The sequence below is a fragment of the Rattus rattus genome, chromosome 13 (assembly GCF_011064425.1).
Source record: "Rattus rattus isolate New Zealand chromosome 13, Rrattus_CSIRO_v1, whole genome shotgun sequence".
NCBI lineage: Eukaryota > Metazoa > Chordata > Mammalia > Rodentia > Muridae > Rattus > Rattus rattus.
The window spans coordinates 61,492,696-61,513,891 of NC_046166.1; the positions used below are offsets into that span (position 1 = coordinate 61,492,696).

Below are 21,196 nucleotides of genomic sequence, written 5' to 3' on the forward strand. Positions count from 1 at the left end.
GTAAACTTTGTTAACGAATTGTCAGTTACTGGGCTCTCATCACTTTAGGATTAAGTCTTCTTAATGACTGTCCTCCCCTTGTTGTTATCAGGTTTTCATCCTTCTGGAATATTCTTCCGTAGTGTTTACCACAGTGTCACTTCCTATCGCTTGCTTATCACCTCCGTACAGATGAGGCTTGGTCACACATTTCTCCCTCGTGGTTAGTGTAACCCCTGGACCACGGTGGCCAGTTTGTGTTGGACGCATGAGTGCAAGCACAGATGGGTCAGGAGCGTGTTAGTAGGCTGAACGTGAGTTCACGTGGTATGGGAGATGGAAGGGAGCTTGAGGCAGGTTGGTGGACTGAACTGCTCCTGTCTGGCTTTGGGTTTGTGGTCTTGCTTATGGCCTAGGCTTGCTCAGATTACTGACACGTAGGCATACACCATCCAGCCTGACACACATCCTTGTGTTTAGCCCTGTTTAGTTTCATAGCTTCCTGACTACCTTGATGAAGATGTTCAAAGTATGTCTTGCTTAACATTCCCAAGGAGCTTACTGAGAACACTGGTAGTCCTGCAAGGCTAGCTGAAGGATTGAGTGCGAATTCAAAGTTAGTCTGTGAGTTTGAATCCTGGTTCAGCCACTTTAGGGCTTTGACTCTGGACCAAGTACCTCTCCTTCACCCCTCTTCCCTCCCCTGTGAGAGCTGAGGCATTGCTCAGTGTTGCAGTGAGACCGAGTATGCTGACGGTGGTGTGCTAGCTGGGGGGCGGTGTGCTGGCTGGTGGGCGGTGTGCTGGCTGGCGGGCTGTGATGCTTGTCATTTGTAGCATTCGTTCTTGCTGTCCTCTCATCCAGAGGTTCAGTCTTCACTTTTCCTTTCTGTGTGTGCTTGCACACGTGTGTATGCATGTGTATATGTGGACATTCACAAACATAAGCTGCATGCTTGCTCTTTCAGCACATGGGATGTATTCCTTTAAGACTTTTGTTTATTTACTTGGTATTTGTTTATTTACTTGGCATTTATGTCATATTTCCTGTGCAGTCCTACTTATATAACTCCGAATTTGTTAACAACTTGATTCATTAGACTACCCTGAGCCACGGGCAGGCAGCGGGGAGGGAAACCCCTTTGCTTTGTTTGCCACCCCACCTGGTGACTGCTGGTAGCCGAAGCTCCCTCTCCTCTCCCTGCTGCATTTAAGGAGAGCTGCTTCATCTGTCCCTTGGGATTCCCTCCAGCCAAGATACAGCCTTCATGCCTACAGAGAACGTCCTGTCTGGATCCGTTTTGTATTCACATTGTTTGTCTTGCCCGGTAGGCACGCGTTGTGTGGAAAGCTTCAGTGTGAGAATGTGCAGGAGATGCCGGTGTTCGGAATCGTGCCAGCTATCATTCAGACACCCAGCCGAGGCACCAAATGTTGGGGTGTGGATTTCCAGCTTGGTTCCGATGTCCCAGACCCAGGGATGGTGAATGAAGGCACAAAATGTGATGCTGGGAAGGTAACCTAAATATTTTCTACTTACAAACAACGGTAAAAATCATTACACTAAGTTGGTGGCTGGCCTCTTCCTGGGGGAAGAGTGTATTTATGGAAGCAATTTTAGAAAATCCAAAGCCACTGGGAAGAAACTTGACAGCTATCAGTAATTGTCCCACCTGTATTTCTTCACTGGGATTCTCTGATGTCTTCCATATTGGAATGCGCTGCATATGTTTCTTTGCCTATGAACGGGCTAGAATCTGTTACCCAGATACTCTTACTGGAAACTGAGGTGACTTCTGCAATTCTTGGGAGCTGGAGTTCCTGGAATTTGTGTATTTGTTGGAGCCTCTGGGTCAGTAATATCATGGTGCTTGTCTAGCCACGGTTTGGCGGGCCATGGCATCCAACCATGCGTCCACATGCATGGATGATCAGGGCATTTTCCCTCTAGAGTGATTGCAGTGACAGAAAAAGGTGCTGGCTATCCAGTTTTAAACACACACTCTTTTGTCAAGAGTCAGCAAAAGAAATGGCAGTGTGTGTGTGTGTGTGTGTGTGTGTGTGTGTGTGTGTGTGTGTGTGAGAGAGAGAGAGAGAGAGAGAGAGAGAGAGAGAGAGAGTGGGGGGGGGGGGAGGGAATATTTCTGTTTGAAAATTTGCGCATACCTCTTCAAGTGTTTGAAATGCAGCAGCCGTGGTTAATGAGCTGAGTATGTGACACTTCAGATGATAATCTGAATGTGTTTGCAAGGAATATAACCTTGTAGCATGTAGTATTTCATAACTATACATTCTGGCCTTTCAAATTTTTAATGCACTAAAGCTTTAGAGACAGAAAAAGTTCAGTCCTTAGTACTGTCTCCTATTTTTGCTTCTCACAGAAATCTCTTTTGCACCAGGAATGCTACATTTGTATCAGTTTCTTGGAAATTATATTTTAATTGTAGATGACATCTTTTATTAATTTAAGTGCACTTTTGTTTTACTTTAATGTTTTTATGCCAAATTTTCCTTTACTTGATATTGTTGCTTCTGTAGTTCATGGGTAAATTGTGTAATAGGTTAAAACTATAAAATCAAACCTTTCCCTGGCATTTTGTTTCAAGTGCACCTCCAACAGCTAGATGTTACTTTTCTAAGTTTTTTCTTTATTGGAATTTTGTGTATATAAAAGTATTACATTTTATTAATCAAAAATATTGTGCAAAACAAAAATGGATGCCCAAGGCATACCCCCTGCCCCTGTCCGAGCCTTGCCCACCTCCATCCCTGTCTAGCCTTGCCCACCAGTTTTCCTTTCTTTAGTTTCACATCACAGGTATTCTACCCTCCCCGCCTTAAGGCATCTTCCCTTCCTGCTATGGTTCCTTTCCTTCCCAGACAAATCTAAAACTTTGATGGTCTGATGTGCATAGCAGTACAGATGGCATTTGTCTTAGGGTCAGGGTCACATGCAAAGAGTGTTTTCCAGTTCCATCCATTCTTCCACTTATTTCCTTTCTCTTTATAGCTAAACAGAACCCCATTCTTGTTGGCCTGTGGTGTTTAGTAGAGTCACTGTTGCCCTTTACAGAGTAACTATTTAAACTCTCTCTATACATATCTGTCTAAGTGGCTCATGACTTTTTCAGCCAGTCTTTGGAGTTAGTGATCCCTCACTGTACTCTTTATCCTGCCTCCCCATCCCACATCCTATTAGTCCTTCCTGATCCCTTGTTCCCTCTTCCCACATCGGGTCACGCCATTCTAGTTCCCTTCCCTTGAGACACAACCCACCCCACCATATCTTCTCACCGATTTCCTGGTATTTATGGGTATTCTACATTAAATACACCTGTCTAAAGAGTGAAAGCCAAAATCCACATGAGAGATGACATGATCTTTGTCTGGGTCTTGGTTACCTACCCCAGGGTGATTGCTTCTGCCCCCATCTGTTTACCTGCAAACTTCATAACGTCATTTTTCTTAACAACTGAATAAGATTCCATTATGTAAATGTGTGTTACTTTCATTATTCAGTTATCAGTTTGTAGACTTATAGGCTATTTCCATTTCCTGACTGTCGTGGAGAGAGGAGCAATGACAGATGGGCAGGTCTCTCTGGAGACATGGTCTGTCTGTAGAGCCTGTTCTGGCCTCAGACTCATGATGTCCTGCCTCAGTTTCCCAAATGCTAGGACTATGGATGTGCACTGTCATAACCAGCATGCGGTTTCTTTTGATTTGAAAAAAAAAAAAAGATTCTCTGAATATTTTCCTAAGGTCTTTATTTATATACTCATATCAAAGGATTATAATTTAATCTTTCTTTTTTGCCTTCATATAATCTTTGTCTTTTTAATCATGAATTATACTTTATTTAGTTAGTGTCACTCATTCCCTTCATTAAAAGAATATAAGGTTGGAATTAACCATGCCTTGAAAATTTGAAAAATTCCCCAACAATGGGTCCCAGGGGCAGGATGACCCAGTGGGTAAAGATGTCTACTCCCAGTGCCCATGCCCGGGATTCCATCCCTAGGACAGAACCAGCGCTCAAAAGTTTTGCTTTGACTTATACACACACATTGTGGCATGTATGTACACACACTCACATGTGTGCATGTGCCTGCGTGTATGTTGGCATGTATGTAGACACATGTACACATGCATGCACATATATCTACCCACATACTCCACACACCAAATCAGAATGTGATAAAGTAAAAACAATAATTCCTCAGTGAAACGGTCATGACATTGATCTTGGTCCTGTTTGCTGATCTTTTTAATGTTCCAGTTTTTCTGTATGTCACTTAATTCTTTGCTTATTTTTCCAGATTTGTAGGAATTTTCAGTGTGTAAATGCTTCTGTCCTGAATTATGACTGTGACATTCAGGGAAAATGTCACAGCCATGGGGTAAGCAGCCTTCCCTTTAGTTTGTTCTTAGTGGTAGTGTGGAGCCGATAGTCCAGGGGAGGTTGGTGAGAGTTCCTAAGTTTCTGGGTAGATGTTGGGAGAATTGGTTCCTGTTGGCAGACATTTCGTTTACACTCCCCTCCCCAGACTTAATTGATGGATATAGTGGTGCATGTCCACAGAGTGAGTTACAGTACAGTCTAGCCAGGGAAGAGAGACAGAGACAGACAGACAGACAGACCCAGAGACACAAACACCCCCCCCCCACACACACACATACTCAGGAGACTCGTGGTTTTGTGTGAACTTTTTAGCTTCCATTCTGGAGTTGATTCAGAGCATACTCACAGCTAACAAGTGGTAATTTGCTTGTTTTAAAGGTGTGTAACAGCAATAAGAATTGTCACTGTGAAGATGGCTGGGCTCCCCCACACTGTGACACCAAAGGATATGGAGGGAGTGTGGACAGTGGGCCGACGTACAACGGCAAGTACCCTGGAGGGCGTTTGTGGGCCTTGGCGCTGCCCTGGTCGTAAGCTGGCATCCTTATTACTTTATTCCCTCACCACGGAGTGGTGCACTGAAGCTGCTCGCTGTGCCTCCTGCATGGCTTGCAGACATTTCTGGGGTTCTGTTTTGCCCTGTTTCTTTCAGGTTTCTGCCTGTCCTGACCAATGAGCCTGGTCTGTAGCTTGGAAGCACCCTGTTTCCTGCCGTGTATGTGCAGATAACACTGTCGGTCTCTGGTCTCTTCTTGAGCTCTTGCTATGTGTCCTGCACTCAGCTGAGTGTCTACCCACAGCTATTAGGATGATGCCCAAGGCCTCTGCGTGACTTAATGTGTCCCGCAGGAATTCCTGCAGCTCAGCTTCCAGGGCAACTCACTGTGCCTCAAGCAAGAAGTAATCCTTCATTATCTCCGAGTCACACTGCAGTCTCCTCTGTGTTCCTTGTACATGTGTTCTTCCTTACCTGCCCTCTCTCAGTGAGTCTGCTCCTTCTTTCTGTTCTCCTAGGACTGCTACACAGCACCGGCACTGGGGTTGCTTTTTAAAAACACCTCGTTTTCATTCCCCGCTACAGTCCAGGTTCCTGGTGAGAAGATGGACTGTCTCCTCCCCGGCGAGCCCTGGGTGGAGTAACTGGCCCACGGGTTTAGTATTGTCAGAGACTGTAGCAGTCTCATGCTGTCTGTCTGCCACACATGCTGTGGTTCTTTGTTCCTCACGATCAGTGTGGACAGTCACTGTGGTTCGTTTCTCCAGGGAAGTAGGTGACCCTGTTCTGACTCATTGTCAGGTAGCATGCCACTGTTAACATCACATACTCAGCAAAAGGACGTTGTATCAGCTCATACACCTGCATGAGAGGTCATGTGATCACAGGGAAGTAAAGTAATATAATATAGTACTGTGTTATAATATAGAGTATTATAATAAAATATAATGTATTGTATACAATACATACACTATAATCCAATATAATGTATTATAGTAATCTAATACTTTAATATAATACTGGCTATGGTCAATGTATCACTTATGATGACATATGATTTTTCCACACACAGTTTATCTAGTGGGTTTTCATGACAGGATGTTGAGTTTTCCTTAGGCTTTCTCTGCACCTTGAGATGATTCCATGGTTTTCTGTTCATGTGCTGATATTTTATTGATATCTGAGCCATCCTTATATACTGAGCCTTCCTTATATCCTGGAATGAAACCATCTTAATTAATCATGGTGCACAATTTTTAAAGTATGTTTTTAGATTTAATTTTATTGAGGATTTTGTGTCTGTTTTTATGAAGGATATTCATCTATAATCCTCCCCCACCTCACTTGTTTTCTTTTTTTGCTGCATCTTTATTGAATTCTGAATAAGGGTAACACTAGCTTTGCCAAGTGATGCTTGAAGCTTTCTTTCCCATTGTAGTGCGTGGAGCAGTTTGACGACCACCACTGTTCCACTGCCTTTAAAAGTCTGGTAGTTCTGAGCTGTGCGGTAGGGCTAAATCTCTGATATACAGTGAGGTCAGAAAAATAGAAAAGAAGCAAACCAGATATTCAGTATAAAACATGGAAAAATGTTCAACTAATAGAATAAAAGTTAATTTGAAATCACATATGATACCATTTTTATTACCTTCCATGTTGGGAGGAAAGCCAGAATTTCGGCCTAGCAGGTTAGGCTGTGGAGAATTTTTATGTGGTTGTTTGGGAGTGTACCAAACTTTAACCATCACTGTGGAGGACAGCTTTATAACACATCTACAAAAGGATGAATGTGTTTCCTTGACGTAGAACAAATCTCTTGGGGAAATCATTCTGTAGTCACAGTGGTTGTTACACATTGTAGCATTTCTTCAGTCCTGAGATGTTGAACAAGTAGCAGCACATATGAGAACCCTCGCTGTTTATTTATAAGCTGTATTGAGAGAGAGGAAGGACAGGATCAGGAGGACAAATTCATGTGCCAGTAGCGTCTGTTGGTAGGATGTGGCCTCTTAATGTGACAAAGGACGACCAAGAGATGTATTTTGTCCTTTCTATATTCGCATGCAGAAACCCCAGCAGATTAAATAAGAAAGATGCTGATGCGAACCATGTACGATCACCGGTGTGCTCTGTGTGGAGAGAGAGGGTTTGATGCTAACGTAACTGTCCATCACTGTCAATTCTGTCTTTCTAGCAAAGAGCACGGCCCTGAGGGATGGGCTTCTGGTCTTCTTCTTCCTAATCATCCCCCTGGTTGCGGCTGCCTTTTTCCTCTTCATCAAGAGAGATGAACTGAGGAAAACCTTCAGGAAGAAGAGATCACAAATGTATGAGTGCTTAGCCCTTTCTTTTTTAATGGGTCTTAGATAATTAAATTAATTGTTAATGATCTAGCATAGAAGGTGGCAATCTTAAAAAAGGGTTCTATGAATCTTAGTGTTCTTTTACTATGATAAACATGTAGTGGGGAGCCAGCCATGATGGCATAGGCTTGTGTAAAGCACTTGGAAGGCTGAGGCAGGAGGATTGTGAGTTCAGGGCTTGTCTGGAGTACCTATTGGACTACCTACTGAGGCCTTATCTCACACACACACACGCACACACACCCACACACGCACGCACGCACGCACGCACGCACGCACGCGCACACACACACGCACGCACGCACGCACGCACACACACACTGCAAGTGGGATTGAGGGCTTGGCATTTGACTTAGGTTTTCTAACTAGAATTTAAAACATGGGATATAGGGAAGACATGTGTTGGGAATTTCCATGTCTTCCTTCCCTATCCATTCCTGCATAGGAAGTTTGAACTCTCAGTTTTGAAACCAGATTTTAAGAAATAACTTTTGATGGGATAAGGTTTATATAATTCAGATACCTGATACTTTTCAGTCAGTATGTTGAGTTTTCAGAGAAATCCATGTCAAAACTCAATTTTAGCATATTGAATCAGGGTTTATTATAGAGGGCATTATAACTCGACCAAAGTTCAAGTTCTTTGTTCTAGTTTGGAAAAAATATAGACTGAAATTGACATAATGCTGAATCTGGGCTTATTTCATATAAAATGAGAATAATATTACCTACTATGTGGTTTTTAGCTACATAGAAACTGAAGTTTTCAGTTATCTAGTAGTTAAATTTAATTTAGTAATTAATTTAGTAAATGAAGAAATATCAGCAAAGCCCAGTCAAGCATGTGGTTCTCTTATAGCTGTAATAATAATGATTCTCGATGTCCATGCAGACTTTAGGACCCTGCTTGTCCCTTACTGTGTTACACTTTCCTTGAGTGTGCTGATGTAACCCTCAGAGTCCGAAGTATTCTACCCTCCTCTTCCTCTCCCTTCGCCTCTTCCTTTTCTTCCTCCTCTTCTCCCTTCCCCTTCTCTTCCTCTTCCTCCTCTTCTCCCTTCTCTTCCTCTGCCCTCTTCTCCTCCTCTTCTCTCCTTTTCTTCCTCCTCCTCCTTCCCTACTTTCTCTTCCTCGCTGGCCATCAGAGTTCTGATTGGCCAGTCCCTGCAGACTTCTGAGTCTGCGTCTGTGGCTTTCTTTATACCGTGAGAGCAGTCTGCCTCTCCTCCCTGCCTGGGAGACTCGCTGGTTCCTCAGTGGGTAAACTGCTCAGCTGGTGTCACTCTAGCCACTGCACATCTTGAGTTTTAGAGTGCCTGCTTCAAACGTTCGTGTATTCTGAGAACTTGCTTTTAATTTTCTATGATTTTTAAGAAAATCTGAGTTAGAGATCACTGACCTAGTTATTTGAATTTCATAGTTTCTTAGAATTTTCAGGTTATTGAATACTGATATGGGATTAGGAATCCTCTATTCCCACAAGGGCAAGATTTGTGTGAACACTGTTAAAAATACAGAGACCTCGGCTACCCCTCTGGTTGTCACCATCATCGACTTTTTTATTTTGCATTAAGGAAAATTGAAAGAGTATATAATGTATCCTGTACAAATGTTTTATCGTGAATTAACTAAAAGTGACCATGTCTTTCAGGTCAGATGGCAGAAATCAAGCAAATGCCTCTAGACTGCCAGGGGACCCCAGTGTCTCTAGACCACCAGGGGGCCCGAATGTCTCCAGACCACCAGGGGGCCCGAGTGTCTCCAGACCACCAGGGGGCCCGAATGTCTCCAGACCACCAGTGAGTCCTCATCATGTTTCTCCAGTCACCCCATCTAGAGATGCCATACGTTTCATAAAAAATTGTCTGCTATTGTGTTCAAGTGTTGTACATTTAAAGACACAAACGGGAGCTAGGAGTGTGTCTCGTGGTAACACCCATCCCTATTGTGCTTACGACTGTAGGTTTGATCTTCAGCTCCAAATACAAAAAAGAAAGATTCAAAAATGGTTGCATAGTTTAAACCTAGATAACTATATGTTGGGGAATATTGAAGGTGGTCCTCAGATTGAAGGGACCAGCCGAGGCCTGGTCAGCGGATGTGAGAAAAGGTATGGAGGCACTCGGAACATTTTGCCTAAAGCTGGGGAGTGAGCACCAGGATCTGCTCTTTTTCTTCCTGCCAGTCCTGTGTGGTTTCAGTAGCTGGTGTCCCTAGGCCGTGCTAGCAAAGATTGGGTGCTGAGCTCATGGGTGAGCCTCATCGTTTCAGCACACTTCTGCCTGTGTATGATAGGGTGGTAGGAAAACGTGTGGGCTCACTGATAAGCAATATGTAATACAAATCTTACCTTCTTTTGGACTTTTAAGACTGTTTGGGTATTTACACACAAATCTGCTGTACTTTTCACTACTTTGTCCCTTATCCCAGAGGTTGCCATGCTTGTACGTCATTGGCTTGCACTGTTGGTAATTTACATAGAACATCCCAATAGCAAGCGCTTCCAGCTGGGCAGGGGCCTGTGGGCTTCACGTTAAGTCAGGATGCCCTCTTCGTGCGTGCATCTATAGACATTCAATTGTATCTTGGCCAACCAAATAGGCAAGAAAAAAAGAAGCTCAAAAGGAAAGAATTTTCATGTTTCTTCCACAAAGAAATGATCCTTGGCAATGTTGGGGCCTGGAGAGATGACTTCTTCTTTTAGAAGACCCAGGTCCTTACATGGTGGCTTACAAACATCTATAACCCCAGTTCCAGGGGGTGTGTTAACCACATGTGAATACACAGATGCATATGGATAAAACAGTCATGCATATAAAGTAAAATAAATACAAAAATTTGAAAAGAAATGATAGCTGTTTAAGAAGGTATTTGTGGAGGCTGGAGATGGCACTGAGCCATCTTTGAAACAGGGTTTTCATCAAGTTTCCCAGACTGGTCTTGAACTTATGGTCCTCCTACTCCAGCCCCTTGAGTATCTGAGATTACACACCTATGTCAGCAGGCCTCCTTTGTAGCTATCTGAAGTGTACAACAGGCCATTTTAATACATTCACTGCACTGGGACACTTTCTTTATAACTCATGTACTGAAAAGGTTGTTGTATCTGCAGTGTGTTTTCTTAACACTTTTGCTAAAAACAAAACAAAACAAAACAACAATAGCCCCAGGGCCTGGATGGACAGTGCAGAAGAGCACCGACTGCTTGTCCAGAAGTCCTGGGCTCGGTTCCCAGCACCCTCTTGGCAGAACCATCCTCAGTCTCCATTCCAGGACATCTAATACACTCTGGCTCCTCGGGCACCTGCATACACAGGGTGTGCTTACATTCATGCAAACATACACAGAGGGGAAGATTTAAAGTAAAGCCCAACCCTAACCCATCGACCCAGCCTGAGCAATGATTCAGTAAGTCTGCTGTGTGCCCCGAAAGGTTTGGGGACCTGAGTCTGAATGCCAACATGTAACACTGGGCATGGAAGCACAGGCCTGTGACCTCTGTGCCCCCAAGGTGACACTGGATGGAGGCGGAAGCAGTCATTTGCATCAGCCAGCCTGGTGCACCCAGTGGGAACAACAGACGCTTGGAAAGGCAAGGCCCCGTACCCAAAGATGCCTCTGACTCTCACATATGTACTGTGGCACACATACACATACATATACACATCACATACACCACACACACAGTTGACCTCAGGTGTGTGGGGTTACTTAACCCATGTCACTGGAGTTTTGACAGGGATTGTACTGACTGTAGGTTGCCTTGGTTCTATGAACATTTCACTGTGTGAGTTCTTGGTGATCCCAATCTCCTTGCTTGGGAATCACCCATTTAACCCACCAATCCGTTTCTCCCCACCAATCGCTCGTGACAGGTTGTATGTTTCTACAACCGTGTTACTTTCTCCGGGCTTTTCAGCTTGTTGCCCTGTTACTGTTCACAGCAGCAGCTTAAGATCACGTGTATTCCTGCAGTTCTGAATTTGTCCTGTCTTTGAGCGTTAGTTGCTTCTCCTTTTGCTATGATAAAATACCCTGACAATGCGAAGGGATAGTTTCTTTTGGCTCACAGATCCAGGGTACAGACCGATGTGTTAGGAAAGCAAAGGCAGTTGGATCTCGAGAGAGCTGGTTCCACCCAGTCAGAAGAGAGCAATGTGAGCACTCCTCTTAAGTAGCCCGCAACTCAAGCCCAAGGACTGTACCACCCTCCATCACACTGGGTCTTCCAGCTCCAGTAATCATGATAACCCTCAGCAGGCAAGCTGGAGGCTCGTCTCTCAGGGAACTCCAGGTCCTGTCAAGCTGAAAGCCAGTATTAACCGTCACATCTGGATAATAGTATTTTGATCTTGTTTATCTTTTCAGAACCTCAGTTCTTATTTTGACAGATGTTTCTTTTTCTTTCTTTTTTTTTGTTTTGGAGCTGGGGACCAAACCCAGGGCCTTGCGCTTGCTAGGCAAGCGCTCTACCACTGAGCCAAATCCCCAACCCCTTGACAGATGTTTCTATTTCATTTATTTCCCTCTATCTTTATTCTTCCTTTCCTTCTGTTAGCTTTATTATATAATTTCCCTCTTACAAACTTTTATGGTTAGTTTATCCTTATTTTCCCAGGTTTTAAGCTGTTACATTAGGTTGTTATTTGATAGTCTTTCTCCTTTGGAAATGGCATGTCCTCCTCCTGATAAAGGCATTTATTGCTATACGTTTGCTATGAACTATCTTCAGATTCCCCTCAGATGGATCTTTCAAGTGTTGTTACCTTTTTGTTTATGTTTTTGTCTCAAGAGGTACTTCTGTATTTCTTTTCATTTCTTGACCCAATGATTGTTCAGAAACATACTGTTTAATTTGTGTGTATTTTGGAGTTTTCTTAAATCCCTCTCATATTTATTCTTGTCATACCATTGTGGTTGGGATACCTGATATGATGTCTGCACTCACATTTTCTGACACTTGTTTCATGGCTGCACAAATGCTGCCTCTGGAGAGTGCCCAGGACGCTGTAGAGCAACGAGCATTCTCCTCTGGAGCATGGACCGCTGCCTGTTAGGTCTCTAGTTCATGTCTCGTGTCTCCTTACTGATTTTTCTGCCTGCACAATTTACAGATGTGAAAATAAGACACTGAACTTGTTTTGCGACTCCCTGCTGCAGATTGATTAATATTTGCTGTATTTTGGTTCCCTCATCAAGGAAGAGTATCATGAATTCTAATATTAAGGGTAATAGGTTACCAGGATTCATGATACCCATTAGTTACTTCATAGGCTTCCTAATAAAATGTCAGCGTATTTTATTTAAAATGCATTGCTGTTATTTAGTTAATTTAATTCAATATTATTATACCTTAGGATTATTGAATTTAAAAATATAGCCTTAAAATAAAGAAGTATAACATTTAGTAGTAAGGATGAGTTAAACAGGAAAATATTTTTTTCATTTGTTGTCCTGGAGATCAAGCTTGGAGCTTTATACGTGCTAGAAAAGCACTCTGCCTCTGAGTCGCACTCTTGGCCTTTTAACCAAAATAGAACATCAGCACTGTCAGTAGCCTCATAAATATACTAATTATACAGAAAATAGCTTTGTACCTAATACAGATTTGTGAACATACTGTAGCAATAACTGTGTTTTCTTTTCTTTTCAGCCTGTGCATGGAAACAGATTCCCAGTACCAACCTACGCCGTCAAGCAGCCGCCACAGTTTCCATCAAGGTTGGCAGGAAGTGGGTTTAGATGACTGGACCGTGTTAGAAGTCAAGAGTCAATGCCTTACAATTCCCACTTAGTGTTGACTTAGGGCAAGGTATTTAGGTAATTTAACTGGGAACAAGTTTGTATAGAACAGAATTTGTAAGGAAAGCTTTTAAAGAACTTTTATATGAATATTGTTATGTTTGTACAATGCCAGAGAGAAATCCTGAAGAAATCTGAGTTAAACTGTTACCTTATGTAGCTTTTGGTGTGTAGATAATTCAGAATCAAGGGCCTTTAAAATACTGAGTGTAGAAAAATGGGTGGGTTGTGCCTGCTTTCCCAGAGACTAGTAGAGAAGCTCAGTAGTAGGATGCATGTGCTTAGATAGGAAAAACTGAGGAGGAGGAGGCAGGGGACCATGCAGCCAGAGCCAAAAGCAGAAGGACATTTAGAGATGACTGGCTGTGGGGAAGACTTTTCTGTTACTGATGAACCTACTTGTCCTGATTTCAAGTGAAGAACTAGGGGGTTGAGAACTTTCAAGGAGCTCAGAGGGCAGATGAGGCTAAAGTATAGTCCTAGCCAGGGGAAGTCCCGAGACAAACTTCCCAGGCTTTTTTTGGAGACCCAGGACCAGAGTTGTCCTCTACCTAATTGATTTCTACACAAAAGAGCCAGGTTGGAATATAGAAATTATGACTAAAACTAAATCATACATCGTAAAAAGAGAATCAGAGGGGTTTTTGTTGTTGTTGTTGTTGTTGTTGTTGTTGTTGTTGTTGTTTTTAAGTTAACAATCATCAGACATTGGTCTTAGAATAATTCTGATCATGTTAATGGTCCAGATTGACAATTTCAGTATAGGACTAGAAACTTTTTTTTTAAATGTAGATTCTAGAATTTAAAAACATCAGAACTGAAGCTAATGGCCCAAATGCAAAATTTAAAGGACACATGAACTGTGGTCCTGCACTTTGTCATAGGAAATGTATCTGATTCTCCCATTCCAGAGTTCTCTACGTCCCAGTCACGGGGTAGTGTTCTGTAGGTTCTGCAGATATAACTTACTCTCTGGGACGAGCGCCTTGGAATCCTACTGAGCATAAAGAGAGATTTGTGTGAGCAGAGGTATTTCCCAGACAGTGCTCGCTCTACTGTGGTGTGGGCGGGAGGGGTACCAAGGTCCATGCAGAGGTAGGTCAGGGTAACCACAGGTTAGAGTCTCAGTATTGAGATGGGTGGGTGCAGATACAATGGCTTGTTTAAATGTCAGGTTGGGTACTATATGAGGGATACGAGTTTCAGTCTTCTGTGTAAACACAGAGCTAGCATTATGTTAAGTACTGATTTGATGCCCATAATTTAAAAACACTTATATTTATCGTGTTTTTTTGTGTGGAGTGTTTGCCCACATGCATGCATGTGCACTGTGTGTGTTAGTACTCACAGAGGCCGGAAGGGATGTCAGATCCCCTGGACCTGGACTTACAGACGGCTGTGAGCCACCATCCGGATACAGGGAGCAGAAACTAGGTCTCCTGAAAGAGCAGCAGTTGTTCTTAACTGCCGAGCCTTCTCTCCAGTCCCACCCAAAATCTACCCGTAGTTTTTTAAATTAAAAAAAAAAAAGAGAAATATAGTGAAGTAAGACAGTAGTAAAATGGAAAGTATTTAACAGCTGAGGAACAGGATCAGTCTGCCCCCAGGAACTTGTAGCTCCTATTGCTCCTGAGGGCGGGGTTAGATACCGTGAATTACTCCCACATACATGATAGGACGCCGATAGGATGGGCTTATTCTTTCTAAAAAAATTATTTATTTTCTTTGCAACCCAGTATCAGTGCAGTCTTCCCCCCATGCAAATCTTCCCCCCATTCCACCTTCCCCTTCTCTTTTGAAGCCAGACAAGGCAGTGCATTTAGGGGCACGGGATCCACAGGCAGGCAACAGGCGTAGGGACAAGTCCTGCTCCAGTTGTTAGGGCCCTCATGAAGACCAAGCTGCTTATCTGCTACATATGTAGGGGGCCGAGGTCTAGGGCTTATTCCTGGGCAGCTCTTTTCTGGGTAACCTTCAGGTCAGCAAGTTCTGGTGTGGAAGAGCCACATCACCTCCAGGAGACAAGATTTTATAGCATGCCTCCAGTTCTCAGACTTCCATAGCTGTCCCGTTCAGGGTGCGCAGTAGTCACATAATCTCAGCACTCCGGCCAACTGTGGGTGTCGGCTTTCTCCAGTACTCACTGAAGGGAAGTTTTTCTGACCAAGGCAGAGAGCAGCATTTGGGTATAGGTAGAACTCTTTGGTGGGCAGTCAGACGGTGTGACCATTTAACACAGCAGAAGCAGTAGTTTTCCCACTAGGGTCTCCGACTCCAGACAAAGTCTGACCAGGTTTGGAGTGGGAAACGTGAGTTCTGTCTGTTTAGAAAGCAGCTGGTTACCCCTATGGGACACTGTTGATTCAGTAGGCACCTCTCGCCCAGCAGGTTTATGCTGTGCTATTGCAGGGTCTCTGGGTGGGAAAGACTGTTGATGGCTTTTCTCCACCAGGAGTCCGCAAAACACTCCAGCAATGCAGAAGGTACCTAGCAGGAGCGAAGGTCCCAGTTCTGGTCTAGCTGGTTTATCTGTGTTCTGTAACTTCAGTGTGTGTTGTCCTCACCAGTATGGTTTTATCATTTTGTTCTGGTGGGCGACCGAGAGCAATGGCAGTAACTTACATTGCTTTGAAGGCCTCTTGGGCCTCCCATCAACAGTTTGGAGTAAGCAGCCTCTACCTGGCACTGGAGTGTTTCTGTGTAATAACTGTGGGTTCTAGCAATGAATGAATGGATCCAGCTGGTCCATCATGCTAGGCTACTTCCATTAACTGTTTCTGTCTTTGCAGTATAATTCTAAAGAAGCTTATAAAGTAGTACTTTCCTTAGGGTTCTTTTTATCCAACCATGACTTGGATTAACTCTTTCCACTGATCCCTTCCTCTGCCCTTACCCTTGACTGAACCTTTCCATCTCTATAATTCCCTGCTTCTGCCTTTATGTCACATTTGCTCACCTTCTCTCTTACGTCACATGTGCTCACCATCTCCACTGTGTCACACAGTGCTCACCCTCTCCATTGTGTCACACACTGTTCACCATCTCCATTGTGTCACACAGTGCTCACCATCTCCACTGTGTCACACAGTGCTCACCTTCTCCATTGTGTCACACACTGCTCACCATCCATCGTGTCACACAGTGCTCACCATCTCCATTGTGTCACACACTGCTCACCATCTCCATTGTGTCATACAGTGCTCACCACCTCCATTGTGTCACACAGTGCTCACCATCTCCATTGTGTCACACAGTGCTCACCATCTCCATTGTGTCACACAGTGCTCACCATCTCCACTGTGTCACACACTGCTCACCATCTCCACTGTGTCACACACTGCTCACCATCTCCATTGTGTCACACAGTGCTCACCATCTCCACTGTGTCACACACAGTGCTCACCATCTCCATTGTGTCACACAGTGCTCACCATCTCCACTGTGTCACACAGTGCTCACCATCTCCACTGTGTCACACAGTGCTCACCATCTCCATTGTGTCACACACTGCTCACCATCTCCATTGTGTCACACACTGCTCACCATCTCCATTGTGTCACACACTGCTCACCATCTCCACTGTGTCACACACTGCTCACCATCTCCATTGTGTCACACACTGCTCACCATCTCCACTGTGTCACACACTGCTCACCATCTCCACTGTGTCACACACTGCTCACCATCTCCACTGTGTCACACACTGCTCACCATCTCCACTGTGTCACACACTGCTCACCATCTCCACTGTGTCACACACTGCTCACCATCTCCATTGTGTCACACACTGCTCACCATCTCCACTGTGTCACACACTGCTCACCATCTCCACTGTGTCACACACTGCTCACCATCTCCACTGTGTCACACACTGCTCACCATCTCCATTGTGTCACACACTGCTCACCATCTCCACATTGTGTCACACAGTGCTCACCATCTCCACTGTGTCACACAGTGCTCACCATCTCCATCTCCATTGTGTCACACACTGCTCACCATCTCCACTGTGTCACACACTGCTCACCATCTCCACTGTGTCACACACTGCTCACCATCTCCACTGTGTCACACACTGCTCACCATCTCCACTGTGTCACACACTGCTCACCATCTCCACTGTGTCACACACTGCTCACCATCTCCACTGTGTCACACACTGCTCACCATCTCCACTGTGTCACACACTGCTCACCATCTCCACTGTGTCACACACTGCTCACCATCTCCACTGTGTCACACACTGCTCACCATCTCCACTGTGTCACACACTGCTCACCATCTCCACTGTGTCACACAGTGCTCACCATCTCCATTGTGTCACACACTGCTCACCTTCTCCATTGTGTCACACACTGCTCACCATCTCCACTGTGTCACACACTGCTCACCATCTCCATTGTGTCACACACTGCTCACCATCTCCACTGTGTCACACACTGCTCACCATCTCCACTGTGTCACACACTGCTCACCATCTCCACTGTGTCACACACTGCTCACCATCTCCATTGTGTCACACACTGCTCACCATCTCCATTGTGTCACACACTGCTCACCATCTCCATTGTGTCACACACTGCTCACCATCTCCATTGTGTCACACACTGCTCACCATCTCCATTGTGTCACACACTGCTCACCATCTCCACTGTGTCACACACTGCTCACCATCTCCATTGTGTCACACACTGCTCACCATCTCCATTGTGTCACACACTGCTCACCATCTCCATTGTGTCACACACTGCTCACCATCTCCATTGTGTCACACACTGCTCACCATCTCCATTGTGTCACACACTGCTCACCATCTCCATTGTGTCACACACTGCTCACCATCTCCACTGTGTCACACAGTGCTCACCATCTCCATTGTGTCACACACTGCTCACCATCTCCATTGTGTCACACACTGCTCACCATCTCTATTGTGTCACACAGTGCTCACCATCTCCATCGTGTCACACAGTGCTCACCATCTCCATCGTGTCACACACTGCTCCATCTCCACTGTGTCACACACTGCTCACCATCTCCATTGTGTCACACACTGCTCACCATCTCCATTGTGTCACACACTGCTCACCATCTCCACTGTGTCACACACTGCTCACCATCTCCACTGTGTCACACAGTGCTCACCATCTCCACTGTGTCACACACTGCTCACCATCTCCACTGTGTCACACAGTGCTCACCATCTCCACTGTGTCACACACTGCTCACCATCTCCACTGTGTCACACACTGCTCACCATCTCCACTGTGTCACACACTGCTCACCATCTCCACTGTGTCACACACTGCTCACCATCTCCACTGTGTCACACACTGCTCACCATCTCCACTGTGTCACACACTGCTCACCATCTCCACTGTGTCACACACTGCTCACCATCTCCATTGTGTCACACACTGCTCACCATCTCCACTGTGTCACACAGTGCTCACCATCTCCACTGTGTCACACACTGCTCACCATCCCATTGTGTCACACAGTGCTTCACACACTGCTCCCATTGTGTCACACAGCACTCACCATCTCCACTGTGTCACACAGTGCTCACCATCTCCACTGTGTCACACACCGCTCACCACATCCCACTGTGTCACACAGTGCTCACCATCTCCACTGCGTGCACACTGCTCACATCTCCACCACCACACACTGCCACCACCCACTGTGTCACACACACTGCTCACCATCTCCACTGTGTCACACACTGCTCACCATTCCACTGTGTCACACACTGCTCACCATCCCATTGTGTCACAGTGCTCTCACCATCTCCACTGTGTCAGCCAGTGCCTCACCATCTCCATTGTGTCGCCACAGTGCTCACCATCCCATTTGCACACAGTGCTCACCATCCCACTGTCACACACAGTGCTCACCATCTCCACTGTGTCACACACAGTGCTCACCATCCCACAGGGTCACACACTGCCCACCATCCCACTGCAGTCACACACTGCTCACCATCTCCACTGTGTCACACAGTGCTCACCATCCCACTGTGCCTGCACACCGCTGTCACATCACTGTCTCACACCATCCCACTGTGTCACACAGTGGGTCACACACCGCCCACCTCTCCACTGTGTCACACACTGCTCACCATCCCACTGTGTCACACACTGCTCACACCACTGTGTCCCTGCTCACCATCTCCACGGTGTCACACACTGCTCACCATCCCACTGTGTCACACACTGCTCACCATCCCACAGGTCACACAGTGCCTCCACTCATCTCCATTGTGTCACACAGTGCTCACCCATTCCATTGGGGCCACACACTGCTCACCATCTCCACACCACAGTGCTCCATCTCCATTGTGTCACACACTGCTCACCATCTCCATTGTGTCACACAGTGCTCACCATCTCCACTGTGTCACACACTGCTCACCATCTCCATTGTGTCACACACTGCTCACCATCTCATTGTGCATGCCCACCCCATCCCACAGTCCACACTGCTCACCTTCCACCACACACACTGCTCACCATCCCCACTGTGTCACACAGGTGCTCACCATCCCACCCCGTGTCACACACCGCTCACCATCTCCCACACACCGCCCACCATCTCCACTGTCACACAGTGCCCACCATTCCACTGTGCACACAGTGCCATCTCCACTGTGTCACACAGTGCTCACCATCTCCACTTTCTGTGTCATACACTGCTCACCTCATCTCCACTGTGTCACACACCGCTCACCATCTCCACTGTGTCACACACTGCTCACCATCTCCATTGTGTCACACACCGCTCACCATCTCCACTGTGTCACCACAGACTGCTCACTCATCCACTGTGCTCACACATCACTGCTCACCATCTCCACTGTGTCACACACTGCTTCCACCATCTCCACTGTGTCACACACACTGCTCACCATCTCCATTGTGTCACACACTGCCTCACCATCTCCACTGTGTCACACACTGCTCACCATCTCCATTGTGTCACAGTGCTCCACCATCTCCACTGTGTCACACAGTGTCCACCATTCCCCATTGTGTCACACACTGCTCACCACCCTCCATTGTGTCACACACTGCTCACCATACTTGCCCACCATCCCACCACACACTGCTCACCATCTCCACTGTGTCACACACTGCTCACCATCTCCATTGTCACACTGCTCACACACTGCTCACACAGTGCTATCTCCACTGTGTCACACACTGCTCAACATCTCCACTTTGTCACACACACTGCTCACCATCTCCATCTGTGTCACACAGTGCTCACCCATCTCCACTGTGTCACACACTGCTCACCATTCCACTGTGTCACACTGCTCACCATCTCCACTGTGTCACACAGTGCTTCACCATCCTCCACTCGTGTCACAGACCTCACACACTGTGCTCACACACTGCTCCCATTCCACTGTGTCACACTGCTCACCATTCCATTGTGTCACACAGTGCTCACCATCTCCATTTTTCAGGCACACTGCTCACCATCTCCACTGTGCTCAATTTCCATCAGGTCACACACTGCCTCACCCCATCTGCACACACCATCTCCCATCAGTCCACACCTGCTCACCTTCCATTGTGTCACACATCTCCATTCCATTGTGTCACACACTGCCCACCATCCCACCACACATTGCTCCACTGTGTCACACTGCTCACCATCCCACTGTGTCACACACTGTCACCATCTCCACTGGTGTCACACACTGCCTCACCATCTCCACTGTGTCACACACTGCCCACCATCCCACTGTGTGTCACACACCCACCACTCCACTGTGTCACACACTGCTCACCATCCCATTGTCACACAGTGCTCACCCATCCCATTGCTCTCACAGTGCTCACCTTCCATCCTCCATCAGTCACACACTGCTCACCACACCTCCACTGTGGGTCACACACTGCCTCCACCACATCCACTGTGTCACACACTGCTCACCATCTCCACTGGGACACACACTGCTCACCATCTCCATTCTGTCACTCACTCCTCACCATCCCCACTGTTTCACACAATGCTCACCATCTCCACTGTGTCACACACGCCTCACCACCTCCACTGTGCCACACACTCCTCACCATCTGCACTATGTCACACACTGCTCTCCATCTCCATCGTGTCACACACTGCTCACCATCTCCATTGTGTC

The 21,196-nt window shown here is 45.9% G+C and overlaps 1 protein-coding gene across 1 annotated transcript in view; it reads left to right on the forward strand.

Moving 5' to 3' along the window:
* Window positions 1-21,196, forward strand: part of Adam9 (ADAM metallopeptidase domain 9) — an 82,295-nt gene that overhangs the window by 49,893 nt on the left and 11,206 nt on the right. The window contains exons 16-22 of the mRNA XM_032918540.1: window positions 1,311-1,494; window positions 4,298-4,378; window positions 4,759-4,864; window positions 7,071-7,203; window positions 8,891-9,062; window positions 11,552-11,554; window positions 12,893-12,960. Of these exons, the coding sequence (XP_032774431.1) occupies window positions 1,311-1,494; window positions 4,298-4,378; window positions 4,759-4,864; window positions 7,071-7,203; window positions 8,891-9,062; window positions 11,552-11,554; window positions 12,893-12,960 (747 nt within the window). The remainder of the gene's footprint in view (window positions 1-1,310; window positions 1,495-4,297; window positions 4,379-4,758; window positions 4,865-7,070; window positions 7,204-8,890; window positions 9,063-11,551; window positions 11,555-12,892; window positions 12,961-21,196) is intronic.